Consider the following 20,842-nt stretch of genomic DNA (forward strand, 5'->3'; position numbering starts at 1 on the left):
ATGTATGGTCTAGTAGATCATGGGTGGGAATAAATAACTATTCAGGGGGTTGCTTGTACACCGCGTTGGTCCATATCAGTTTTTCTCGCCAAGTAATTTCTCTAGTATTTAACGTATTTGACCTTAACGTTAACAAAGCGAGTAGCTTAAAAGCGAGCCTGGGCAAATCCTAGGTCGCCATGGCGAGTAAAAAATTTAGATTGGCACCTAATTTTTTTATGCTTCATAACGGAATTGAAGTCTCAGGAAAACAAAATTTTCTGAAATTATGTCAGCCTCGGCTAGGGAGAAATTAAAGTGTAATAATTGGCACACATATCAATTTAGTATCGGTGAATTGTTCCCCCCCTCCCCTCTAGTTCAGATCCTGGGTACGCCCTTGACAAGGTTCACATTAGTAGTAATAGTGATTCTGTAATATGCCATTAGCCAATAGAGTTCAGCAACTCTTGAAATATGTACTTTTTCACAGACAGGGCCGCAACTAGATACTTTGTCATCCGGGGCAAGCCAGGATTTTGGCGCCCCTTGCAATGTAGAAGTAGTAGTTAAAGGGTGAATTCGGCACCCCTTCTGGTTCAGGGCACCAGACCCGCCTGCCCCCCTCCAGTTGCGGCCCTATTCACAGATCTGCATTAAATATTGAAATGTGATTTAAGATACAGTAAAACCTGTTTTCAAATGGAATCGCAAGGGACCACAATTTTTTGTTCAATTGACATCATGTGTAAAATTATGTAACGATCTCACAAGTAATTTAAATAAAAAAATAATTGAAAATAAAGGAAATATATATATATATATAGATAAAATAAATAAATACAGTTGGTGCTCTCGTTATAACGAACCCACATTATAGTTGCCATTCCATTACAACGACCGGTAGGATAAGTCCCAAATGTTTTCACAGAATGACTATCATATATGTTTCACATTTGCTATAACATCCATTTTCAACTGAATGAAGGAGGTCGTTATATATGCATCGACTGTATAGGTATTATTTACTCTATAATTACTAAATATTTATCACTTGATACGATACATTATTCTTTCAAAATACATACATATATTTATTTACTTTAAAATTATAGTATACAGCGGATCCCGCCTTCTAACGTTTTTTTCAGCAAAAAAAAAAAAACATTTCAAACGGGAAATCTTAATATGAGAACTGAGAGGGACCATGAGAAAAGAAGTCATACTAAGCGACAAAATGTTCTTAGTGGGAACGTTTAGTCAACTAAATTAAAAACGGTACTGAAAATAAATAAATTTGTATTTTTTCTAGTAGCCAATAAGGCCAAACACATAGTCACGCGACCATGAGGTAGGAGAATACATAATAGAGACAAGCGACGAAAACAATTGTAGTGGTTTGCTCTACACTTCACATACTCGAGCATCGAGACAAAAAAAGAGAAAGAGGCCACTCAATGAGGTGCACGACTTGAACAATCCAGTTTTTTTTTTTTTTACCACGAGGTGAGGATTTTTGCTGCTGATTGGTTCGTTTCTCCCATTTATTTTTCACCCTTATATTTCAGAATCCCTCTGGTCATTTTGCTCGGCTCTGTCTCGTTTACTATGTGCTAACATCTCTTCCTCCACCCTATGCATTTTCTTTTACCTAGTCGCAATTCTTTTAGCTAGTTTCTCTTCACTCCACTATAACCGCAGCCTAAGAGAGTTTTCTGTATGCAGTTCACACCCTTTGCTGCCTGATTTTCAGTTAAAGCGTTTCGCTTCTAAAATCGTGCTAAACATGTCTGAATCATTATACTGTGAAGTAAAATGCTGCAGTTGTTCCAAGGTAGTAACAGCATCTGTATAAAAGTTCACCTACACTGTTTTTTCTTCCGAAATGATGACATTGACATTTTTACGCAATTTTTCCGTGCCCCCCCCCCACCACTATAAAATTCAATGATTCAATGGGCACTGCAATCACGGAAAGAAGCTTCCATACAATTTTGAATGTCTTGCATATACATCTGGAAATTCAACACTTACACTAATTTCGCCCGCAGAAAATCCTGAACTTTTGTCACAATTTCATGAAGCAATTGCTTTGCTACATATGGCTTATCAAAATGATATAATCAAGTATGGAAACGGTTTTTGCTAACGTAGCGGGTGGATGATGTACATTTCACATTGGCAAGCAGAGGTTGTATTAAAAATTTCGGTAGAGGACTCTTTAACATTTTGTATGATCCCCTGGTCTATACTGTTCATGTGAAATTTTTTGTTAAAATAAAATTTTTTCTTTCCGTTCCCGTGTTAGACAGGTTCTGTTTAATCCAGGTTTTTCCATATTTTGGCATTGAAATCATGGGACCACAATTATTTTTTATGTTGAAGCCAAATTTCCACTTAATACAGGTTCCGTTAAAGACAGGTTTTACTGTGTTTGATACCATGATCTTGATCGCTGGGTTTAGTTTGTGCATTGTCATCTATGTTTATCTAATCCTTTCTTTCTTTCAAACCAATCACAACTCAGGCCTGTCGCCCTAGGCAATTTACTACCTAGTGAGTTTGCCGGAAGTGTAAGTGTGTGTGCCTAACAGTCTGAGCGCGTATGTAGTGTCGTGTATGATTTTTCAGTGCTGCCATCTATGTTTCAGAAGCGAAGAGAGTGAAGTGTAGTGACTGAATATTTGTACTGTTTGTAGGACTGTTGCTTTCTGTGACTAGACTTTTTAACGGGGAGATTGGCTCACATTTGCGCCTCGAAGTTGGAAACCGCAGAAAACCAACTTCAACCGATCATCACTGTAGCAATGGTGGGGTTCGAACTCGGATCCCCGTGATGCGAATCTGTCACTATGACCACTCGACCACCACAGCGGCTGTTTATGTAATCCTCAGCACCTAGGGCCATAACTACGATTCCACACAATGAAGTAGCAGTTATCTACCAGTACTCCGCTGAGCCCTTGAGGTGCCATGGCCACTTGAGGGAAAATAGGATAAATCACTAAATTTGATAAATAAAATTTAAAAATAGGCCTACAGGGATTCCGCCATAGAAATTTTAAACTAAAAACGAGTCCACAAGCCAAAAAAGGTTGAGAACCGCTGCACTAAACCCAAGTAGCACACTGATATAGATTGACGTCAAGAATTTGATACCATTCAATATCGTTACCAAATATTGTTCAATATAGAAATGGCATACATTTGTCGACGTAGAAAAAAATTTGGAATTATTTCGAAAGAGAGTAACATTATTTTAGAGGAAAAAAGAAGATATTGGGCGTTTATTGAGTGAACACATTTTTACTGCATCATTCACATAAAAATTTCCGACCTCTTTCTGACATTCTATATTCAGTCGATGTTCCGACGTCGGAAGGAAGTATCCTAATGATATTGTTGTGCTACTGGGGAAAGTGTGGGTTGATGCACCAACAGGGGGGCATCGGAAGTGTTTTAGATCTGTGGGGCTCGACTTGACTGTTATGTAGAAAATTTTGATTTATAAATTAATTCTGAGGATTCTCAAATGCTCAACCGGGCTGGACAAATCTAAACAATTTTACACGCCTGACTGGACATGCATTGTAGATAAATGCATGCCCGAAAAAACATTGCTTAGTTTTTCCCTTTTAAGCAAATTTTTCCCAAGAATTTGAAACGAATGTGTTGCTATCTATTGATGAAAATACGCAGATAATATAGGAAATATATTATCCCCCCTACTTTTTTGTACTCTTTTACATGCCCACGGTGGGCATGTGGTCGGGAAAAAATACACGCCAAAGTGAAAATTTTTATTGTCGGGCAATAGGTTTGTTCGGCCCTGGTGCTCAAGCACCCTTGGTTTCGACGCCACTGGATGCCAAACATTTCATACTCTGTGGAAGGAAGGTTCTCGCTTAAATTCTAGTAAAATATAGGCAGAGTCGGACTTGAAAGCAGTGTGAGATTGGTGATTCATTTCCCTTCATTGATGCTGATGGAGATATACCATTACCCTCCCCCTTATATCCCCCTCCGCTCGTATATAATGAAATTATTGGAAAAAAAAACCATTTTCATATGTCTTCTACAGGCTGATATGCATCATCCTCATCGTTATCAACCTCTGGGGCATTCAATCTATGATCCACGATGGGTTCGATGCCCAAAGATCTACAAATCGCTTCCAGATATTCTCTCTTGATGTAGTAGGTGAGGTTTGAATCAGGGAGCACCGATTTCATCTCTAACACTACGTCGTAGGCTGCCCTGTGATTCTGAACTCTACAGAAATGTTCCACCAAGAAACTGTAGATGTCACCCCTACGCACTGCCTCCTCTATGTTTTCTCGCCTCAACAGTTCGCGGCACTGGTTTACAGCATCGTCCGGAAAACCGTCATAGTTCTGTTGGATTTGGACGAATTGCTTGACTAGCTCAGTTTTCGTTCTGATTCTCTGGAGTCTTTGTGACAACTGTTCTCTGGGAATATCCGAAGCTTCGGCTTTAGCAAGGCACTTGCAGGCTTCCATTAGCGCTTCGGCAGCTTTCTCGTAATTTTGATACTCATCGATTTCATCCTGGGCGCAAGCTTCATAGAAACTGCACAAGTGATCAAAACACTTCCCTTTCGTGTAAAATGAAAGGATGTTACTCATGATGCCAGGATTCTGTCTCCAGTCCAGAGTTTGCAAATAATTTGCGGCCATAAGATAAATTTCTCGTTGCCTAGAAACACTGGCAAAGAATATTATCTTCTCAGTGTCTCCTGATTTCAAAAGAGCTTTCATTGCTTTGACTTTCTTACCAGCCTGCGTATATTTCTTTGCTGCAAGGTGATAATTTTCCTGCTTGCTGCAGGTGTCTCCGATTTTCTCGAGCACTTCAGACCTGAATGCTGAACTAGTGTCTTTCGCGGGAGTCAATTTCTCCGCAAGTTCTTCTGAGATTATAATGTTGTTTTCTAGACACAGCTTGAGAGCCTCTTCTTGGTGCGAAGCGAGTGCAAGTAAGTCTATCGCTTTGTCAGGTTTACCGGTATCCAAGAACAGCTTGGCGCACTTCAATAAAACTTCTTGACTAGAATCGGGCGGCAAGTCTCCGGCTATGCTCAACAGAGCATCGTATTCTCGTACCTTGAAAGCCAGCTCTACCGCTTTCGTGATCCACCCGGCTTTGTGGTAAAGGAGAATAGCTTTATCACACTGATCTTCTATCTTCTCATAGTAGCCAGCAACATCGACCATCTCTTCGGGGCCACTCATCAATGCCAAATTCATGAGCTGATCTTCGAGTCCCTGTTCTTTACAGATACGGATGGCGTTGTTGAAGGCTTTAGCTTGAGTGAAGAAATGGATGGCCTCTTTGATGTTTCCCTGATTCTCGAATTGCCTACCTACGTGAAAGCATGCAGCTCGATCGCCAGTTTCGTTGGCGATTTCCGCTGCCTTGTCCATGTTATTGCAGTAGCTGTAAAGGCGGACTAGAGACAAATGGTCTTGAGCCAGCTCATAGTACTGAAGAGCGGATTCCATTTCATCAATGCTTTCTAGATACTGAGCCCACCAACAATACAGCTCTTTGTTTTTACTCTTCAAGACGTACGCTTCCAGCGCACGAGGCTTATCGAACAGCATTCTCGGAACTTCAAAAGTGTGAACCTCAGCTTTTTCATACATCTGTATCGCACCGTTGATATCTCCTATGAATTCGAGATGATCAGCATAATTGTAATACGTATTCCTCAAATGTATGCGGTCATATTTTTCAGCGATTTCCAACGCCCTCGACCAGCGATTGCTGTCCTGATACAGAGTATTCAACAGATCGTATCTTTTACAGTTGGTGAGAAGCTGTTCGGCTTCTTCCAGCATGTTCAGATGAACTGCGAGGATGGCTACCCTGACGTCCAATTCGGGCTCGTTCTCAACCTCCTGTAATGCCATAGCGGCTCGCACGTGCCCCATTTTCCCGAGACATACTTTTGCAACATCCAATCGTTTCGTTTTTATGCACATCCGAGCCATGTTACTCCACACAGATTCAGTTTTTATGACACGAATGGCTTTAAACGCTTCATCCATGTCCCCTATGGTCAGGTAATAACTAAATGACAGAAGAGCTTCCTTTGTTGTCTTGTCGCAATCTTCCATTCCTATGAAGTCTCTCATTACTTTCTTATCGATAGGAGACCGATAACTTTCCATAGATTTCTGCTTAGCATGGGAGCCAGTGGCATTTGCTGTCTGACCCGTCTGAGCAGCTTCAGCAGAATGCTCAATTTCTCTCAGCATAAAATGATACGGAACATGAATCCCCAGCAATAGGGTTTGTGTTTCGTCCATGAGGAAATGATCTTGGAAAAATATTCCCTGCGTCGGTACAATATAAAATGATACTACAAGAGGCAGATGCTGTTTCTTTTTCTCAATGACATTTGGTTCAGCTGATTTACTGTGTCTTCTTGCGATGGCACGAAAATCCTTCTCATTAATTTTTTCTTTTCTGATAGGAGGTGGGATTGGTTTCACTTCACAAGTTAGAAGCCGTTCGTCTTCGAGTATCCAAAAATGATTCGTTGGATATCGCCCGCTCATGATCCGTTCACTATCTGCGTCTATCTTATGAGTTGGCGAGTCTGTTAAATCATCGCTGACTGTTATGTCTTTACCTTTAGAAAAATCAAACTGAAAAAATCTGTTCGATTCAGTGTCCAACACGTAGAGGACTGGATCTGGAATGAAGTCATTCCGAGTTCTTCGTCTCAATGTGTAACTCAATTTATCGCCTTTGTGATTAGACCTTATGCAAGTTACTTCTTTCTCTGGTGCGAATCCTTCCAAATTTTTTGGCCCATAATGGAGTTTTGCTTCCCGCTTACTAATGTCCCAGATTTTGACAATACCTTTGTTAGTCACAGCAACAAGAAAATTAGAAGAAATGTCAATCGTGGTAGGTTCGCCCTCGTTCTCAACAAAGGCGAGAGAGTTTTTCAAAGTACCTTGGAAAGTTCTGACTTCAATAGTTGAACCATTTATGGTGTAAACACTTTGTTCGTGCAGTGATATCACAGAACAGTCTGGTGGAAGAGAGAAGGAACCAATGTGCTTCGTTTTCTTTGCCGGAAAGTTTATTTCGTAGAACGTCAATTGTTTGCCTGTGGAGAGAGCAACGTAACAGCTGCTGAGGTACACTGCTCTGATAGTCATGTCTGTCAACAAGTGAACTGTAATGCCGGGTAAAGATTGAGACTCTAATGCGATTTGCCTTGCCGCCAACTGGACTGCAGAAACTTGATCTCTGAATGCAAAGCACATGTGTTGTTCCGATATCAAATAAACATCAGTCGCTGTCAGTGTCGATAACATATACACGCTCTTACTCCATTCAACAGCCCTTATAGTCCCTTGAAATTTCAGAATTTTGTCTGCGTGCCACGTTTCGTCTTCTGAGTCATCATCAGTATCGAAACAAGATTTCCATGACACTATATAACCATAGCTTGTACCTGCACACATGATGCTTTTACTTTGATGGTAAGACATACACATAATAGCATCCTCCGCATCGAGAGAAGGACTGTCATCCAACGATATAGTGCTGTTGTGCCCATTGTTGACATTCCAGAAATTTATCGTTCTCTCTCCAGTACAAACTGACAAGACACCACTGCCCGCCCACTGCACACTGAGTTTAGCTCTGCGGCCACTGAGTTTCACCTTTGACATTTCCGTCAATGAACCATCATCACCAATTTGATACTGAGCTAAGACGAGTGATTCGGTAACTAGAACAAGCATGTCTCGTTCCTCATAATATAACAAGCGAAGGATGGATGTTTCCATTTGAAGGACATTTTCCAAATGACCATTCTCATCAAAATAACAAACCATCCCATTCAAGCAACCTAAGAAAAATCGTTGCCCTTCCTCATCAGCGGTGAAATCATTCTTATTGCTGTCTCGAGTGTTTGAACTCCAACCGGTAAACATATTCAATGCTGATTCATCACCGCTGACAGCAGCTTGAGCCAATCGACTAAGTTCCTCATCCTTATTGGACAAACGGCTATTTCTGAACACAACGTCGGTTATAACTTCTTTTAACTCCTGCGTGAAAAGGACGGACAATTTACCCATTGAGTCGATTTTCCAGATGATGCATATACCACTTCCGTCACATGTCACCAAACACAGACCATTGCTGCTGCAACATATGATAGTCAGAGATTGGTTGTGCCTCGTGAATACGAAATCATCACTGTCCTCATACTGTTCGTTCCAAACTTTCAAGTCGCCACTCTCATAGCCAACGAATAGAATCTTTTTAGAGGGATGCCACTGCATGCATGTCACAGGAGGCGTTGACATAACACCACCACCAAACCTTGGTGTGATGTCAGATATGATGACAGCTCCATTCTCGCTGTAAAGGCTGACCACACTCCCTCGTTCATCATCGGAGGAAACAACTGCAAGGATGGCAAAGCTCTCGTGCCATGACAGTAGAGTTTTTACAGCACCAGCGTTTCTATCCTCAATTTTTTGATCAACATATATGGACATTTTGAATGCGTAATAGGCTAAAATACTTGCAACTTTGGATCATTTGGATTTGATCACTGATTGGTATATTTTCATTAGTTGATTTTCAATTGAATTCTATTTTGGTTCAAAAAATAAATATAAGCTAAGTAATCAACTTTCCACGATTATTCGTTATTCATAACGTGTAATTTGTTCATGCGGGCGCATCCTTATCACTGGATGAGCCGTTTTTTGTTTACAAAATCTAGCGCCATGGCAACCACCTTTGCATCGGCTATCTTTTCTTTCGTACTGAGAAATTATAGAAGGGGGGGGGGGAATTATTGACAATTTAAAAAATTTCAATAGAATAAATTCTTTATACAAAAATTTATATACTATTTTAAACATAATGCAACATACCTGTGAGGGATATAAAGTTCACTCACACACTCGAGTACGTTTAAATATGTTGTGACCATACGTCCGAGTAATATTACCGTAATATCTACCGAGATTTTCATATCTTTTTCACCGTAATATGTTATGATAATTACCACTTTAAGCCGGATTTTCCTAGGAGCAGGTTTTCTGTGCCGCGTGCAACGTGAATAGCCCAACGCGACACGCCGTCCACTCACCAATAAGAAAAACAGTATGACTGTTTGCCAAAAGCCCTGTTTAATTATTATTGTATTGTCAGTATGACTGTTTTCCTACAGAGTGCAATACGTCTCACGACAGCGTTTTTCGCCAAGCGTGATTGGCCGATTGCTTCTGGAGGAGCCAAATGCGTCGTGCGCAGCGCGTTTCACCGATCTCTTCATTTCTGTTGTGTTTTCTTTCCCTTGAAACCGGAACATGCAGACGACAGAGTAGCTGATGCACAGAACGATACCTTCATCATCACCACATTACTCACTTTTGATTCCGAGTTTAGATGACAGCACCAATACCATAAATCAAACAGCGGAAAAACTCCATTTTCTCTTTTCTTCTGCTTTTCTGAAATTACTTTCTTTTAAGTATCATCTTATATATCATAAAAAGAACTGAACTTTTTGGTTCATTCAGTTGGGCTTGTAAGGAACAGAACAGAATGGAATCTTGATCATCACCACATGAATCCCTTTTGATTCCGCGTTTAGATGGCAGCACCAACACTGTAAATCAAATAGCGGAGAAATATATTTTCACGTGTTGTCTGTTTTTCTGGAGGCCTTTTGTAGTGGGAATCTTCTCAAGTAACCTTTGAAAAACTGAACTGTTTGTTTCATTCAGTTCAGTTTGAGGGCTTTGCTTGTAGGAAACCGAACAGAATTAGATCTTCTGCTCCTGTGACACAGATCATCACTATATTAACAACTTTTTATTATGAAAATAGATGGTAGCAAAAATGCCATGTATCAAACAGCAGAAAAACTCCATTTTCATTGGTCGTCTGCTCTTCCTGGAGGTATTTTATTTCAGGCATCTCCTTGTGTACCGTGAAAAGAACTACTACTACCTCGTCCATATTCCTCTGCGGAACCTCTAACGAATTGGTACATGCGGGAATGTGTGTGTACGTGTAGTGAAACCTGACGTGAAGTTTGATTCTGTGTAATGCTGTTATGTGTAGTGCTGCCATCTGCCACCAGTTTTTCTAACTATGAGCGAAATGTAATGATTGAATAATTAATCGTTGTAGGCCTGTTGCTCTCTGTGGCGAGACTTTTTAATGGGGAGATCGGCTCACATTTGCGCCTCGAAGTTCGGAACGTAAAAAGAACTGAATTTTTTTTCTCCATTTCGCTCAGTTTGAGGAGTTTGTTTGTAGGGAACTGAACGGATTATTACTGCATCAGTCACTTTTGAGTCTGTGTTTAGATGACAGCACTAGTACCATAAAACAAACAGCGGAACAACTACATTTTCACTCACCAGTTTTTTCTAGAGGCACTTAGTTTCGGGCATCTCATTCTTATGTGCCGGGCCGTCTTAACAGCATCGTGGGTCCCGAGCCAAATGATTTTTCCGAGGTCCTACCAGGCAAATTTTAGAAAATCTCAACCAGATCCCATTTTTGTGAGGCCCGCTTTTCTCTTGAGGCTCCCCGGGCCGTGCCCCGGTGGGCCCCATGCTTTAAGACGGCACTGCTTATGTGCCCTGTAGAAAAAACTGAACTCAACGTTTTATTCACTTCAGTTTAAATCATCTTTGCTTGTAGGAAACTAAAATAAACGACACGTTCTTCTTGAACTTGATCATCATCATTGCATGTGCACTTCTAATTCGAAAGTTAGATGAAAGCATCGATACTCATGGCATTATCTTTGGCAATGTCCAGTATTTAGAATCATTATTCTTCATTGTTCCTCGAGGTATTGTAATGATATCTGTCACCGACAGATGTTTCTTATCTGACCTATGTGTATAATTGAAGAACAAGAAGACCTATGTGTCCCGTATTTGAGTAAGAAAAATATGGTCAGTTCATAACCGTGTGAATATGTTTATGAAGTCAAAGACATCTTGCTTAGGAATGTTTTGTTTTGATGTAAATTTTTTTTTATGTGATGATACAGAGTGAAAAGGGAAATTGTGTCTTTGGTTTGAATTGATCTAACAGGTATGGAAGAAAATGAAAACGCTTCCAACACAGTTTCCTCAGATGATCCAACTGCCTGTAGCACGAGCATCAAATCTGAGTATGGCCTAGATTTGATGGATTATAGCTTGATCCAATCTTTTCCAGCACAAATAGATGATTTGTGTGGTACCGAGCACGTGCTCTCCAATGTCGAGATTAAAGAGTGTCTAGACTCTTATCAAGACAGCTCTGAAATGAGAGGACACGATTCTAGAGTAGAGGTATCTTCGATGGACTCTACTGACAATCCTTGTGGTGCCAGTGGTGAAAGAAACTCAGAGAATGGTGGTGAAGCAACTGTTTCGAACATTGTGACCAGTCTAGTGACTACAGTAGATTCACAGGGCTATTCATCGAGACAAAATGCTTCCAAACCGGCTCATGATGATTCGAAGGCACAGGAACGGCCGAGAGCTGAATCCTCAGCGTTATCCAATGATGTACAAGTAACATGCCACCCGGACAATAATCAAAAGTGCACCATTGACTGTTTCATAGCGAACAGAGAGTTTTTTTTTGAAAATGATCATCCGATTTTGAAGAATAACAGCGATTATAGAAAACTCCTTTATGTGAGTCTTGTCTTGTAAGAGATTAACTCTGTTTTGTATGTGTCATTAAACTTGGTGAACACGTTATGAATGACGTGCAGGTTGCTATACACAAAGCGAAGATGATTTCAGAAAGAAAAGTCACATTCTTTTGAGGAAAATGACAGCCAGCGGTCGAGTGGTCATCGTGATGGACTCGCATCGCGAGAACCTGAGTTTGAACCCCCTGGCATCACAGTGGTGGTCAGCTGAAGTTGGTTTTTTATGGTTCCCAACTTCAAGGCACGAATGCAAGCTTATCTCCCTGTTAAAGAGTCTCACCACAGAGAGCGACAGGCCCTTAAACAGTACAAATATTCAATCATTGAACTTCACTCGCTTCACTTCTGAAATATAGATGGTAGCACTGAAAAATTGAAGACACCCCACTGTATATGCACTCGGATTGTTAGGCATACCCATATATGTTCCAGTTTCTGTCACGAAGCTGGGCTAGAAGAAATCTCTGCAATGGGATAAGTCTGTCGCCAGAGTTCTTGCGTTCATTCATTCATGTGGGGGAATCAAACAACCAACCTCTTGCTATCCGGGTGAGTGCTCTACCATTAAGCTAACGAGGAGATATATTTTCCAACTGTAGAGGGAAATGTTCCTTGGGCTCACAATGAGACTGCGCAATAGACAACTTCTTAAATCAGCAATAGCACGTAATGACAGCTGCCAGTTGGCAACATAAAAGAGACGAACTTCTCTACTAATTATACAAAATAGAAATGACTGCGGGGATACAAAGCGAATATAATTTCAGAAAGAAAAGCCACATTCCTTTGTGAGGAATCGCTTTATAGTGAGAGGTTGGTTATTCAGTTATTCAGCGGAGAGGTCTACAGTATAGTTATTTATTTTTGGAAAGGTTAATTGTTTTTTATACATCGCCATGTAGGAGCTGATGTCATTACGAGCTGTTGCTAAGTACCGTTGGTTGTCTATTGTGCAGTACCATTCAGCCGAAGAACCATTTTATTCTACGACTGGAAAATGTCCATCATCTGCAGCTTAATGGTAGAGCATTCGCCCAAACAGTGAGAAGTTGGTTGTTATATTCCCCACAAAGGAATGTGATATTTCTTTCCAAAATTGTTTTTGCTTCATATCCAGTCATCTGTATTTGGTATAATTAGCGGAGAGGTTCATCATTTTGTTTAACACATGGTTCTCCCCCCCCCCCCCCGACTTTTTATCAATTGTAGCAGTTTGGCTACAAAAGACAAAATATTCCAAGTAGTCTGCTGATTTCATTCCACCTTTCAACATTCAAAATTGGAGACAATACTTGAACTTGCTTTAACCATATGTCCTGTTTTGGTCCCAATGGCGATTATTTTTTGTTTGCGGGATTTTTGATTTGAAAGTAGTATAATGACAGTAATAACTACTGGCTTGTGATGATTAGCAACTTCATGCAAATGACACATGATGTCATTCTTTGTAGAGGGCAAAATCTGTAGAAATTTATTTTCATTAATTAAAAATCCCTACATTGTTTTTCAAAAATCCTTTTTTTTAATTTTTGCATGGAATTTGGCCCCTACAAAACCCTCCCTGATTCTCATTCTTCAAAGTTGGTAGCTATGAGGGATTGTCGATGCACAATCACTTTAACTGAGAGAAAAGAATAGAATCACATTTCAGTGTGACGTAGCCAAATCTATTCTCGTGCTTATACACCTTTCTGTGAGGGTCGAGATTTCTTTTCTAAGTTCAAGTTAGTACTTGCACATTATTAATATTTTCCATATTTTTGGTTTTTTTGCTACATTGAGCATGTAATTCAATGTAATTTTAATGCATATATGCATTAAAATTTTGGATCGGATACATGCTTGTCACATGTATATTTTCAGTGTTGCCACTTAAAAAAAATTTGTAACTATAAATTCAATAAATTTTTTAGGTTGTTTTAGAGCTGGAAGCAAAAAGAGCAAAAGCCATCAAGGATTTGGAAGTTCTGCGCGAACTGAAAAATAAGGCGCTAGCTGATCCCATCACGTTCGTAAAGAAGCTACAGAGAGGTGAAGATGTCGGTATACCAAAGAGACAGGAGATCCCAAAAATGCCAGACATCGATTGGAGCCAGTACGCTATCAACATTGCAGAATCTGGTCTTAAAAAAAGGCAGTATACTCGACATAATATCAAAGGCAGCGGCGGTGGTGATTTGATAAGCCTATGTGAGTTGATAAGAGCTTTAGATGAAATTTCAGAACCTTTTTTTTAGCATAGAAATGTTTGCTGCCAGTCTTCTATGCTCAATTACTTGCACAGTTATACTATAAATATGAACACAAAAAAATAAGACAGCCAAATCGCAGAATGAAAATCGTAAATGAAAGTAAGAATAAAAACGCTGTACTGAATATGTTGATGCTTGTTATAACAGCTATGTGCGACTGGTATGATAAATCCCAATTTTTGGAAAAGTGGCAACTGCAAACTCCCATACAGTGCTGCAACTAGAAACCAAAATATATCCTGCAGCTCGGGCACGTGTCCATTTTGACACTGCCTTTTCTGTAATTTTGAATGGAAAACAGTAAATTCAGTGCCGTTCCTGATCTAGCGCCAGAGCACCGAACCTTCCTGCCCTCTTTTAGTCTTTGGCTCCATTCTCACACTTAGTTCATATTAAATAGTAATCAAGTTTTTTCTCTCACTGTATGATGAAATATTGAATAAATTAATCATGTTTTTTTGTAATGTATTAACAGAGTAGTATATTCTAGTTACAAAGCCTGGAGGTTCTGGAAGGGGCAGAAAGCCTCGCCAAGAGGTACAAAAACCACAGAAATTGAGCCAACCTTGGAGCGTGGAGGAGCAGAAAAAACTAGAAGAGCTCCTCATCAAATATCCAGATGAGGATAGACAAGTGCGCAGATGGGAGAAGATTGCAAGCGAACTGGAGAATAGGACGCCAACACAAGTGAGTTACTGTGTAGTCTTATCAAATGAAATTTCAATTTTCATTATAAAAATGTCTTATACAGTCGAACCTGTTTAAGATAAAAATGTGTCTTGGATGGAATCAAAAGATAGTTTCTATCAACAGTTGGTGCTTTTATGTGCAAATAGGAAAACTGTCAAAACCGGAATAATATTTCAGTCTCTTGACATTCCTATGTTATGACTAACTGCAATCCAAATAACACCACCAAAATAGTGTAAATACAGATGAGCATTGTGCGATCCAAAACATAAGTATGAACTCTGTCCTTGTCATTGGATCACTTCTAACATGCTCAGGAATAGAGTGAGCAAAACTTTTGAGTAAAATCTCCAATCCGTGGCAGCTTTATATCCCGAAAACTTCTTATAACTTGCCTGAATGAATAATGGTGGCAGCAAAAGCCTTACTAGCTATATTATGCATATACCGTTTGAAGACTGGCTTTAATAAATTAAATTTGATTTCTCCACTATTTCGTTTTATTCTGTTACTGGCAATTCCATTCAATATTATTCTACTGAGTGAAATTTTTACAAGAGTAGAAAAAAGGGTTCCAAAAATGTCTTTTTGTTCTGTTTCTGTGAGCTGGTGAACCCTCTCAGCAGCATCAATGTATGAAAGTGAGATATCTCGCTTTCTAAAAAGCCTTTTATAATATCATTGACAAGTCCAGATATTTTGCAAAGTTGATTTCTCAATGGAACACTTTTCCCTTACTTTGTGGTGGCTGAAAATTAGAAGAAAGCCTACTTCTCTCTCACTCTCGTTAAAAAATATGTGGGATTTTACTGAGGTGTGGTGATTTCTACTATGCCCTAGATAGGATTAAGATGGTCCCAAATGCAAAACACATTGGAATTTGGAAAGCATAATGACTATGATGTGCGAACCTTCTACACAAATTTTGTCATATTCAGATCATTGCAAAATTTTGGTTTAGAATGGGTCTAAACTGGGGCCGTCTTAAGAGCATCATGGGCCCTCGGGACCAACAAATTTTTCTGTGATCCTACCTGGTAAACTCTCGAGAATTTCAACCAGTTCTCATTTTTGTAAGCTTCCTTGAGGTGGGCCCCCATGCGTTAAGATGGCACTGGCCTAAACTCTTCCCTTTCCCATATTGGATTAAATATTCATACAGTAGAGTCTGACATTAACGGGCCTGCATAAAGTCGGATAAGCAAAAATGTCAGATAATAAGGAAGTGTTAAGAAAAAGCCCATTAAACATCAAACTATGTTATAATTTCACTCATTACAAACTTAATAATCACGTTTTATAATAAACAATAGAAAAAATGAACTTGGAGTTACAGCATATTCTGAAGTTAAGTACAGTGCTTAAAAAGTCCAGTCCTGTGGTGATTCAAAAATTTTTTTGATTGTCGTTTTCTTTCCTGATAAATGCTGTTTCTTCACTGCCAAGCTTCACAATCTTTGCAGCATCGTTATGTTGATTCCTGTATCATCTTGTTACTCAATGTACTTAATTGCAGTTTCTAGAGTCTTAACTCTGTTGTTATGAGACGTTCCAGACTCTGCCACGAAGCTGGGCTGGAAGAGATCTCGGCAACAGGATAAGTCCAGTGGCAAAGTTCTGGCGTTCATTCATTCATTGTTGTTATGAGAAATTCTGAGAGGCTCGACAGTTGGTACTTGATTTTTTTTTTGGCAGTGGGACGTCCGCTAATATAGAATGTCGGATAAGCGAGACTACTATAATTCTCCAAATTATTTGAATCTACCATAATTCCTGAAAAAAGACTGCATCAAAGTTTCTATAAATAATCCTCAAATTCACTTTTTTTTGTAACTTTCACATGTGTTATTAAAAATATATTTTCAATATTCCACAGGTGGCTAGCCGTGTACAGAAGTACTTCATCAAGCTATTGAAAGCTGGTATGCCGATTCCCGGTAGACAACCGAATTCCTCATATCTACGGAAAGTATGTTTTTTTTTATGTATGCACATTAGTAATTCCTATATGAAATATCTTTAAATTAGAATCATATAGAAAATTTTAAACTCTGTTTTATTATTATTTTAATTTTACGTGTGCAGATATAGTGTAATAAACTAATTTAGGGATATGATAGAATTTCTGAAATTCCAGATTCAATAAACTCTGGTACAGTCAGACTCGCTTATAACAAACACGGATATAAGGAATGTTCAAAAATAACTGGGTTTTTTTTTCATTTCTGTTGAATTTCATATTGCTTGTCTACACTTATCATGCCGGTATGGATATAACAGAGTTTATATATAACAGATACTTTCACTGTTTCTTTCTGACTTTGTTATAAACGGGTCGGACTGCATAAATTGAAATGGTCTTTATATTAATATAATTCTCAATGGATAGCTTCTACAATTTAGGTTTTGAAATATCTTTTATTCATTTTGTATTCGAATCAATCAAAAATATTTTCTTCCGATGCAAAAATTTTGTTCCAGTGAAAGCATTTATTTTTCAAGTTTTTGATTCACTGATTATAAAAAAACAGCTGCTTAATCAAATCAAAATGTCAGGGATTTTAATAAAAAGATCTCAAAAATGAGCTTTTTTTCCACATCAATATTTTGCTTGTTTTTTATTTACTATTTATTTAATTTTCTTGTAGCCTCGTCGCCATATATTACGGCAACAGCCAAGCACATTTTTCCCTTCATATGTGCTTCCTGTTCAAATTGATGATAAAGATATCACCATGAGCAGTCTGATGTGCTCCCAAGCTCAAAGTGATGATGAAGATATGCTTGATGTTGAAGTTTCTGTGAGTTTTATGCCTAATATTATTTTTATCAACATAGCGGGACTGGAAAAATCTTCAAAAATTTACACGGACACCTTAAAGTAATTCATGCCGGGACCAATATTTTATAGCTAACATTGGGCATATGAGTGAAAAAAAACCACATGCCTTGTAAAAAATGTTACTTGCCCCAGGCATGCCCCCCTGAGTTTTCTGTCATTGTCTATACAGGCTTTCCCTTTTTTACACAATTAATTGGTTCCACAAAATGAGCATGTAAGATGAAATTGCATAAAATGAGTTAAATTTAACACGGGTAAGATAAAGATAGACGGTTTTCTTCAGGCGGAAAAGTAAGCCCAACATCCACCCTCAAAATACAATTTTTTGATGAATTTATTCAAACTTATATAAATAAATATTGTCAATTTAAGCTATATGAATAAATTTTATTAATACTTTTTTACTTCTGTCTTCACTACTTCTGATTGATTCTAGTGTGAATGTGGATGTTTTCTTTCCTGAAGAGTCTGAAATGATAGGCTGATAACTTTTTAATGAAAGAAGTTGGTATTTTGCTGACAAGTAGCATTCTCCGTCTCTTTACAAAAACTTTAGGAGCAAAGCTTGAGAATTATAAATATCCCTCGCAAATATGACAATTCTAAATTCATTAAGACACCTTTTTTTTTGATTAAAAGTCTGATGGCATTGTCGATATGTTACCAAAAACATTTTTATTAGTGAGCATCTGGTGAGGTGGATTTATGAGCATTTCTTTTATATATGTCTCCTCTACACATCAACAAATCCAACAGATTTTGCCATTTTAATTGTCATACTCTAATTTACAAGCTCATTTTCAGGACTAAAATCAAACTGCACACTAAATTTTGCAGGTCCCATGATCTAAAATCAACTTTTTAAAATTGTGTTATAGTGAAATTGCATAAAGCGAGGGATGCCTGTAGCGCTTTGTCTATAATATGTGAATTTTCCTTTTTCACATATATCCGTATGAAAAGGATGATGAGGATATCCCTGCAGAACAGCGCAATACACCAGAGTACCAGGAGCTCATCTGCATCAAAAAAGCAATGAGAAGAAAGAAGGAAAGATATATTGTAAAAACAGCTCAGCACATTGGATATAAAGTAAATGAGATTAGTGCCATTATTATGATATTTTTGCAGTTTTAAAATTAGTTTTCTGTTTAATGTAATGAATCAGATTCCTGAGAAAAATGTTAGTTTCAAGTGTGAAAAAACTTTAAAAATTGTTTTTTTTTCCTGGTATCTACAGTGTACTAGATGTGGTTGTGATCCAATTATCGGAGTTAGGTGGCATTGCACAGAATGCCCATCTTCTGTGTCAACTGATTTTTGTGGGGATTGCGTTGAGAGGTTAGTAGTTCTTTGTATGAAAAGTATTGATTTTGTGAAATTGTGACAAATCTTAATTTTAAAATGTACACATTTTACATTATTCAGTGTAAAAGCTATGTGTATTGAACCTGAAAAAATTAGATTTTAAGAAAATTTCCTAAATCTACTTTATAGGGTGTTGGTGACCACAAAATTTTTAAAGCCTTTTGTATTTTTCCATCTTGACACCTAGAAATGATTTACAAGTTATAAATTATCCTTTTCTTGAAATATATTAATGGAACATTTTTGCACACCATCATAAAATAATGCATATACACCTTATAAAAAACCAGGAACCACAGATTTATGATATATGTTTAAGTAAGTGTAATGAATAACCATTGTATGGGCATCATGAGGTCCCAAGTCGAATCTCTGCAGGTGATGCAGTTATGGTTCACTCAAGTTGGTTTTTCAGCTTTAAATTCGAGCCAGTCTACCATTCGAAAAAACTTCTCCACAGAAAGCTGACCAACTCAAAAATTAGTACTTACAAAAAACAAAACTTAAGCGTGTGCCATTTTTACTTCAGATTTAGAAAATACATGGCAGACATATGAAAAAGTATACCATATATACACGTTGTATGCTCACAAATTTGTTTTGGCCACCCACATACTCATACAATGCTTTCTGGCGTGCATCAATTTGTTTAAAAAAATTCCATTTATGAATTGCATATGTGGTTGAACTGTAGTAAAATGTGTATTAGAGTGATGCCTAATTACCATTATTGTTATTTCGGTACAGTTTACATGAAACAGATTGCCACTCTGCGATACACAAGATGGAAGCTATTCGTCATGTGAGCTCTGTAACTGGTTTTGACAGTGATTATTCCTTCATCAATGAAGGTGAATATAATTACCTAGATCCAAATTATGTTCCTACAATATAATGGACACATGTTTTCATGACACTTATAAGTGTTGCGAAAGTGGCTGACGTATCATGTCAGCCATTTTTTGTGTTTAAATATGAATCATCAACACAAATTTTCCATATGTCTTGATTGCAAATGTAAAAGTATCCGAAAATTCTTTACTTAATGCTGCATTTCTTTACCAAGTGAATTTGATTTTGTATCAAAATGATTCTCAACTTAGACAAAAGTACAATTGTGTATCTTGAGTAATGAAAATGACTAAAATTTGTTTTTATTACATGTGTAAATAAAAAAAAAGTTGCATATTCTGGACATAACTACTGTTCTTAGCAATTTTTTATCTATCGTAGTCTTTTTTGTATCAAAAGGTATTACAACAGAACATAGGCGGAGATAAGCTCCAAAGGAGGTTTGGGGGGGGGGGGAGCAGGATGATGATGATGTCAATTCATATATATGCATATACATTAAATCAGTCGGCTCAGTCATTGACACTGGGGAAGGGGATTGCTCCCCCTATCACATATCCGCCCATGCAATGGAAAACTCTTTCACTAGTATCAGGGCTGGACAAATCTCCAAAAACTTACATACCCGACTTGAAGTATTACATGCCTGAATCAATATTTTATATGCTAGCATCAGACGTATGGTTGAAAAAATACATTAAGAAATTAAGGATATAAGCTCTGCTTGAGGCCTCTGGATCAGGCAAAGTCCAAAGTGTTCTTCACAGGCTTGAGAATACTGCTGCTTATTTCAAACTCTTTGCAGCAAAGGATCTGCTGATAAATGATGCAATGGAAAAATTGTTGTTGAAAAAAATTGTTCAATTTTGTTGTAAGTCTTGAAGCAAAAAAGCCCCCTGACAGTTGAGTGGTTAGGGAGTAGCTTCTGACTGCTAAGGTCTGGGTTCGAATCCCGGCTCGGTCATGGATGTCTACTAACACTAACCAATTCCCTAGACAGATCGTAAAGATCTCTTGAGAATATGTGATGATCACATTGAAAAAAAATTTTTTGTCAACCGTTATCACCCTCACTGTTATGAGTTTGTTCATAGTAAGTTGGTATTTTTCCTAAATGCATGA

The 20,842-nt window shown here is 38.2% G+C and overlaps 2 protein-coding genes across 2 annotated transcripts; one reads left to right on the forward strand and one right to left on the reverse strand.

Moving 5' to 3' along the window:
- Nucleotides 1–1,186: 1,186 nt before the first annotated feature.
- rempA (intraflagellar transport protein rempA) lies at nucleotides 1,187–8,657 on the reverse strand. The gene has a single exon (XM_089243469.1). The coding sequence runs from the start codon at nucleotides 8,529–8,531 to the stop codon at nucleotides 4,044–4,046; it is 4,488 nt and encodes a 1,495-aa protein (XP_089099595.1). The 5' UTR covers nucleotides 8,532–8,657; the 3' UTR covers nucleotides 1,187–4,043.
- A 2,352-nt stretch (nucleotides 8,658–11,009) lies between these two features.
- LOC149087993 (ZZ-type zinc finger-containing protein 3-like) lies at nucleotides 11,010–20,066 on the forward strand. The gene is made up of 8 exons (XM_089243494.1): nucleotides 11,010–11,696; nucleotides 13,630–13,906; nucleotides 14,459–14,655; nucleotides 16,535–16,627; nucleotides 17,307–17,459; nucleotides 18,464–18,592; nucleotides 18,741–18,841; nucleotides 19,616–20,066. Exons 1-8 carry the CDS (start codon nucleotides 11,106–11,108, stop codon nucleotides 19,761–19,763), a joined length of 1,689 nt encoding a protein of 562 aa, XP_089099620.1. The 5' UTR covers nucleotides 11,010–11,105; the 3' UTR covers nucleotides 19,764–20,066.
- The last annotated feature ends 776 nt before the right edge of the window (nucleotides 20,067–20,842 follow it).

This window comes from Pholcus phalangioides, unplaced genomic scaffold (genome assembly GCF_987345545.1).
Source record: "Pholcus phalangioides strain wild (caught in Gottingen) unplaced genomic scaffold, Ppha-v1.0 ptg000003l_1, whole genome shotgun sequence".
Classification (NCBI taxonomy): domain Eukaryota; kingdom Metazoa; phylum Arthropoda; class Arachnida; order Araneae; family Pholcidae; genus Pholcus; species Pholcus phalangioides.